Source organism: Ananas comosus, linkage group 9, assembly GCF_001540865.1.
Source record: "Ananas comosus cultivar F153 linkage group 9, ASM154086v1, whole genome shotgun sequence".
NCBI classification, from domain to species: Eukaryota; Viridiplantae; Streptophyta; class Magnoliopsida; order Poales; family Bromeliaceae; genus Ananas; species Ananas comosus.
The window spans coordinates 5,334,820-5,342,010 of NC_033629.1; the positions used below are offsets into that span (position 1 = coordinate 5,334,820).

A 7,191-nucleotide genomic window follows, 5' to 3' on the forward strand; every position below is an offset into this window, starting at 1 on the left:
TCGAAATTAGGCTCGCTCGAGCTCGGCTCGAATTAATTTCAAGCCGAGCTTGAGCCTAGATTTAGGCTCGAAATTAATTTCAAGCCGAATTTGAGCCGACATAAGCTCGCTCGAGCTCGGCTCGTTTCCACCCCTAGGCGCACCCGCTGCGGTTCCACGTCTACTTCCACTCAGACCTTCCGGCACAAATTAACTCCATCCATTGCTCTCGCCTGAGCCTTATTCTTTCGTCGCATCGCTTTTCGGAATCAATCGCGCGGACAGCTCGTAGATGCCCTTCCTCCCCGCTTCCCTCCCTTTTCATTGTGGAGCGCCACTGGCTGCTTAGTTCGCCTATAAATTCGTAGACGGAAAGCGAAGCCGTGTGGGCGGCGCAGCAGGAGCAGGGGAAACGAGCACTCGGCCTCTTCCTCTTTCTTCCGCCATGCTTCGGTTAGGATTCTCTCTTCCCTCCCCCACTATAAGCGGCCGCAGTTTCGGCCTTCCTTGTCTGGATTCGACGACGCAATGTGTGGCGAGTCGGAGAAGGACCAAGTATGAGTATGGGGGGGTTCTAGGCTCTGCGAGGGCGCGGAGGGTCCCAAGCGCAAGGTCCGTCCTGAGCACGGAGCGGAGGACGGCGGAGGGGAGAGGCCGTGGGAGTGAGGACGATGAGTACGACGCGATCGTCATCGGCTCGGGGATCGGGGGCCTCGTGGCCGCCACGCAGCTGGCCGTGAAGGGCGCTAGGGTTCTCGTCCTGGAGAAGTACGTCATCCCTGGCGGGAGCTCTGGCTTCTACGAGAGACACGGCTTCACCTTTGACGTCGGCTCCTCCGTCATGTTTGGCTTTGGCGACAAGGTCGTCTGCGTTTCTCCTTTTCTCTAATCGCTACCCTTCTTTTCTTCGCCTCTGAATACCACACCACTCCTAATGCTTACCTTTAACTTAAATCACGGTCTCAGATCTGGAGTGTTCCACTTCCTTCTTATTAGTCTCTCAAGTTATTCTTATAATGTTTTCTAAAAACGAATCCATGTTTGAGTGACTTGTACGATTTGAAACCAGAGGGTCGTCTATGTAAAACTACTATGGGTCAACTATGTATAATGTACAAATATTGTCGGTGAACGTATGAAGATTACCAGAACTTCAGCTTATTTCCGACGTTGGTACCTGGAATCGAAAAAAATTATGACTTTTCTGTCAGACCTTTTTATTACTTTTGATTTCATAATATTCCGTCGAAAAAGTTATGTATTATTCGGTCGAGGACCAAAAATGTTTTGTTAGATTATAGACTATTTTGTAAGAAAGGTCAAAAACATTGTTAAGTTCTGAAAACAGGTACTTAAATTGAATGCACTTTAAAGTTAAATATTGTAATAGGTAAAAAAAAAAAAAAAAGTTAGATATTACAATCAAATTTTATAATTTAGGCACCCATTTCAAATACGCAATATTACGTATGGTTTGCTATGAGAATGAATTGCATGTTATCTCCTAACAACTGCATCAAAATACAGGTCATAGAAGAAAGCTTGATGGAAATGTTGAAGTAGCATACACAAAAAAAAAATGGATGTTAAGAGTTTACTTTGAAAATTTAGAATTCCAAATTTATTAAGATATTTCCATCCTCTCACTCGGTCGAGTCTTTTTGACTTGTTTGGCAAAATCTCCGGGCAGTAAGTTGACTTTGCTATTGTTTGCTTATTTTTTGATCCATAAGTTAATATATGGGTTGATTCATCTTTATGCTACTAGACCCTTTGAATAGCTATTTTTCCTTTTTTTTTTTTTTTAATATTGTCTCAGGGTAATGTCAATATGATTACAAGAGCATTGCAAGCAGTTGACTGTAAGATACAGGTGATACCTGATCCGTCTACTGTTCACTACCATCTGCCGGGTGGCTTGTCTGTTCGTGTATATAGAGAGTATAGTGAATTCATCGCAGAACTTATTAGTAAGTTTCCTCATGAAAAGAAAGGGATCCTTAAATTCTACGGCGAGTGTTGGAAGGTAAGTAGTTATATATTTGACTATTATTTGCATATGATATCCCTGTAATGTTCTCATCTCCATTGCGAAGTGAATATGAACAGGTTTTCAATGCACTAAATTCATTGGAGCTGAAATCATTGGAGGAGCCGTTGTACCTCTTCGGGCAATTCTTTAAGAAACCTCTGGAGTGCTTGACTCTTGGTAATGATTGACCCTTTTTAAGTGAAAAAAGGAAAAGGATAAAGCACAACAAAGAGTTCAATTTTGGATATTTAAACTGACAGCATTATGTTTCTTTTCGGTTATGGATAAGATTATGATATGTTTGTATGTTCCTACTTTAGTTGTTTTGTTAAATTATATGAAACAACCGTTTAGCTTAAGCTACCAAAGAACGATATTTTTAATATTTACATCTAATACTCGCCTTCACGTCTGGAACTCAAAACTTTTTTAATAAGCCCAAGATGTGAACTTAATTGAATGGGAGGAAATTAAATAACGTTAGGAGCCTAGCGGCGAGCTCAGGACCTCATGATCTAATACCATATTAAATTGGCAACCGTTTTTCTCTAAGAGCTTGAGCTACCAGTGAACGGTGTTTTTAATATTTATATTTGATGGTTTTATTTCAAGGGAAAGAAGTGTTTACGATTTTCATTTCACTTTGGAATGTTTCTTCTGTTTTATAGCTTATTTTCTCCCAAAGAATGCTGGGAATATAGCTCGGAATTTTATAAAAGACCCACAACTGTTGTCCTTCATAGATGCTGAGGTTTGAACATTTTAATGCTTAATGCATTTTATGACTAAAAATATTTTCTTCTCGGCATTAGATCATTTTCCTGAATCCCTGTTATTGTCAAGAAGCACTTTTTGAACTCAGGAAATTAAGATGCTCTGTGGTATCTTTGTAGTGTTTCATTGTGAGCACTGTCAATGCCTTGCAAACACCAATGATCAATGCAAGCATGGTAAGTCACTCTTTAGAATGTTCTAGTTGCTCTGGCTTGAAATAACCACCCCTTCATCTGTGTTTTCTTCAATTACAACAGGTTCTATGTGATAGGCATTTTGGAGGGATCAATTATCCAGTTGGTGGTGTTGGAGTTATTGCAAAGGCTTTGGCAAATGGTCTGGTCAAGAAGGGTAGTGAAATACATTATAGGGCAAATGTAACTAATATTATTTTGGAGAATGGGAAAGCTGTGAGTGCATCTTATAGGGCTTAAAAATCTCTTTATGTGATAGGAGTGCTTGATCCCTGTGATTTTAATTTTGTCTTTCGCAGGTTGGAGTGAGGCTTTCAGATGGAAAGGAATTCTTTGCCAAAACAGTGATATCAAATGCCACTAGATGGGATACATTTGGTAATGAAAGTTGCGACTTCTTTCTACACGATATAATCATGAGCTTAAACTATATTTGTTGTTGTAAAATCTTGTCTATGCGCTTGGTTATATAGCCACAGATGCAAATCTAGTCTCTTTCTTTCTTCACTGCTCCATGGTGATCTGATCTGCATAAGACTGCGGTTTGCTTGTTTAAGTCTATGGATATGATATTTTTGTGGGTAAATTGCACTGCTAGTTCTGAACTCTTACTTAGGTTTGATTGTGGTCCTCAAACTTTGAATTCTGGCGTTAGAGACCATATACTCTTAAAAGAGTTTCATTTTACTCCCTATGCATATTTACTATCGAGAGTAAACTATTGTGCACAGCGAGTGGGGATCTGTATATGTTTATCGATTATTTATTATTCACATATTTGAATCATACTACCCATGGAGTAACAATCTTTTCACTACTTAGAAATTGAACCGTTAAATTGAAGGTATTTGTTGGATGAGGGATTGGTGAAATTTGTGGTGTACAAACAAAAGATGAACTAAGTGCAAGCAATTTTTACTCCAAGGTAAGTGCTACAATGAAATATTTTTGCAAGCTTAGGGTAAAATTAATAATTGTTGATAGTCCAGGGTCTCAAATATTGAATCTAAAAGTGCAATGACCAAAATGAAACTGGAGTGGAACTTCAGGGATTGGTCATATAATTTAGCCCTTTTTTTTCAGTCTGTACTCTCCTGCTATAGGTAAATGATCATCCTGTGAATAAGCCAATTCCCATCTTCCGTGTCTTTTTAATTATCTCTTATTTATGTTTTAGTTCTTCATCTTTCTTGCGTGTGTCCGTGTTCGTGTGGGTTTGTGCATTTTTGTGGGTGTGTATGAGGAGGATGGGTGGCGGGAATTGCACGCATATAGTCAGAGATATATAGTAAGCGAGAATACTTTATCAGGTATCTTCTAGGAAAAAAAAAAAGAGAAAAGAATAGTTTTACAAATTATTTGGTCCATGATGCTTTCTTCTCAAAATCAATACTGGAACATTCAATTCTCATTCATAGGATGTTTACCAATATTTCTGGAGACTCTGCATTATTTCCTCACATTAATTTGTTTCTTGTTGCCTGTTCTTGAGTTTACTTATTTTTGTACTTATATCTAAAATTGGTATTTCTGGAAGGCCTTATTTGGAAATTGTTTAGATATTCGGTATTGCTTGTTGCTTTCTCATTGGAGATGGGATTAATTATGATTTCTGCAAAATGGTAGGAAAACTTGTGAAAACAGAAGATCTTCCAGAAGAAGAGAAAAATTTCCAAAGAAATTATGTTAAGGCACCATCCTTCCTTTCAATTCACATGGGAGTTAAAGCCTCAGTTTTGCCTGCTGATACTGATTGCCACCATTTCATTCTTGAGGTAGTTAGGAGCTTCAGGATGCTGAGCTAATTATGTATAGATAGAAAATAGTGGTGTGATAGGAAAGGCGAATGCTCATAACTACTACATTAATGTGTAGGATGATTGGGCCCGCCTAGAAGAGCCCTATGGAAGTATCTTTTTGAGTATCCCAACTGTTCTTGATTCATCATTGGCTCCGGAAGGACACCATATTCTTCACATTTTTTCGACGTCAAACATAGAAGATTGGGAGGTAATATTGCGGATTTAACATTATCATCGGTTTATTGATCTGCTGTTTACAATCTCTCTCTCTCTTTCTCTCTCTCTCTCTCTCTCTCTCTCTCTCTATATATATATATATATATATAGATATATATATATATTCAATTTGTAATTCTCTTGTGAAATTTATTTCTCCAACTGACGCAGAGCTTTTATTGTTCTAATTGAATTAGGGCCTACCTAGAAAGGATTATGAAGAAAGAAAGGAGCTTGCAGCTGATAAAATTATTAGAAGGCTTGAAAAGAAACTCTTTCCTGGTCTTCGAAGCTCTATAGTGCTTAAAGAGGTAGCATATCCTTGTAAACAAAGTGGTGTTGTCAGCAAACATGTCCATTTTATATCGATTATTCACTATATGCTACTGATTATTTCTTTGTGCATGCTATGTCTAGTCATAACTTTTGTTGAGTGCTGCCTCTATTTGTCCCAGTCATATGTCTGTTTATAACAGGTAGGCACTCCAAGAACTCACAGGAGATTCCTCGCTCGGGATAGTGGGACCTACGGGCCTTTGCCACGAACAATGCCTAAAGGTTTATTGGGGATGCCTTTCAATACAACGGTGAGTTCAAGTGGTGAGTCGGTAACTGTGATTTTTTTTTAAGCTAGAGATAATACCAGTAAACTTTTGACTGACTTTTTGGGCCTTGCAGGCTATAGATGGTCTCTACTGTGTTGGTGATAGTTGTTTTCCAGGACAAGGTGTCATAGCTGTATCTTTCTCAGGAATTATGTGTGCTCACAGAGTTGCTGCTGATATAGGTATTGTATTCTCGGAACATATTAAATCATTCAGAATGGAACTAAACAGCCGTTTTTAAGCTTGTGAAATGCTCTTTGTTATTTACTTGTTTTAGGATCATCTTTTCCACCTGTCACTGATGGAAAGGTGATGACCTATTAGGTGATTTCTGGTACTACGTAGCTTTATTTGTGTTCTTTCCTCTCATTCCAGGGCTTGAAAAAAGATCTCCTATTTTAGATGCTGGTCTTCTTCGGCTGCTTAGATGGCTGAGAACAATGGCATAATAAGCATCTATTGATCCGACAATATAGCACTTGATGTCGTTGCTAGTTTCTGAGTGGATTACATGTTTATTCAATGAACTTTCAGATGTGTTGGTGAAATAACTTAACATATCTCTTATTCTACAAACTATCCCATGGTGAGAATGGCTAAGTTATCTGATGTTGTCAGGTATTTATCATTGTTGGGCTGGCTGATTTATGACTTTGAGCTGGCGTCGTGGGAGTCAAAAGTTAAATAGAAGCTTTATGAATATGGAGGTATTCTTGCTGTCACGGGGTTTAAATTTACTTGGAAATGTTGTGTTGATTTGTGTACTAAGCATTAAAATTACTTGGAAATTACTTGGAAATGCTGGCCTGTCATTCTGTCATAGTATTCAAATTTCTTCAAGAGTTGTATATTGTGTAATCTTTTGATGCGACAGGATGTGTAAATAGTGCAATTCTGTTCTTTTAAGGAAAAGCATTGCTCTTTATACCTATTAAGACTAGTGGACGGATAATGAACTTGTTAATTATTGTTATACATCTCATTTGTTTTAAGGCGATTGCTGTTATTTTTGGAGATTTCAATTTTTCAAGAAATTTCCTCTTTTGATTGCATCTTTGATTTATCAAATTACTTATCGTTGCCAACTTAATTGCAGAGCACCGATCTTATAGATATCACCATGAAATTATGAATCTGACTTGCCTATGCATTTGCTATATACATATCTATAGAGAGTCCGTGTTGGGTGCTTCTAATAGCACTTGAATAGTGAATGCTATAGACTAGCGGGCTCTTGGCTTCACGCTAGTTCAACTACCAAATAATAAATCCTAGGAATCCAAGAGTTAGAAAGTTAAGAGCGTGTACTCTTCATGTGCTTTTCAGAATATCTAGCCCTAATATCCCTATATATATAGAACTAGGTTACTGTATTGTTAATAGCACCGATTCATTGGTGATATTAGGTTTTCGGTTCTTAGATTGATAAATATATGATTAGGATGATAGTGGTCTCCTAGATTTGAGTGAGTGGTTTATTAAATAGTAAAATCTAACAGGTGAAAATAGTCAAAGGAGTAGCATCAAGTGTTTGGTGCTATTAATAGTATAAAAACTGAACTCTATGTATAGTCTGAGGTTACTATACT

General features: G+C 38.0%; 1 protein-coding gene across 4 annotated transcripts; it reads left to right on the forward strand.

Annotated features, from left to right (window-relative positions):
- LOC109715334 (prolycopene isomerase 1, chloroplastic) lies at positions 148 to 6,594 on the forward strand. Of its 4 annotated transcripts, XR_002217592.1 has the most exons (14): positions 151 to 841; positions 1,799 to 2,005; positions 2,089 to 2,188; positions 2,680 to 2,762; positions 2,905 to 2,961; positions 3,043 to 3,195; positions 3,279 to 3,357; positions 4,606 to 4,754; positions 4,855 to 4,989; positions 5,195 to 5,308; positions 5,474 to 5,584; positions 5,676 to 5,784; positions 5,978 to 6,144; positions 6,221 to 6,594. XR_002217592.1 is itself a non-coding variant. In XM_020240297.1 (13 exons), the coding sequence occupies exons 1-13, from the start codon at positions 425 to 427 to the stop codon at positions 6,049 to 6,051; spliced, it is 1,788 nt and encodes a 595-aa protein (XP_020095886.1). In that variant the 5' UTR covers positions 151 to 424; the 3' UTR covers positions 6,052 to 6,594. The 4 variants fall into 4 exon arrangements, 2 of the variants coding, with proteins under 2 accessions (XP_020095888.1, XP_020095886.1); XR_002217593.1 differs by having other exon boundaries at positions 148 to 841; positions 5,474 to 5,597; positions 5,978 to 6,594; XM_020240297.1 differs by having other exon boundaries at positions 5,978 to 6,594.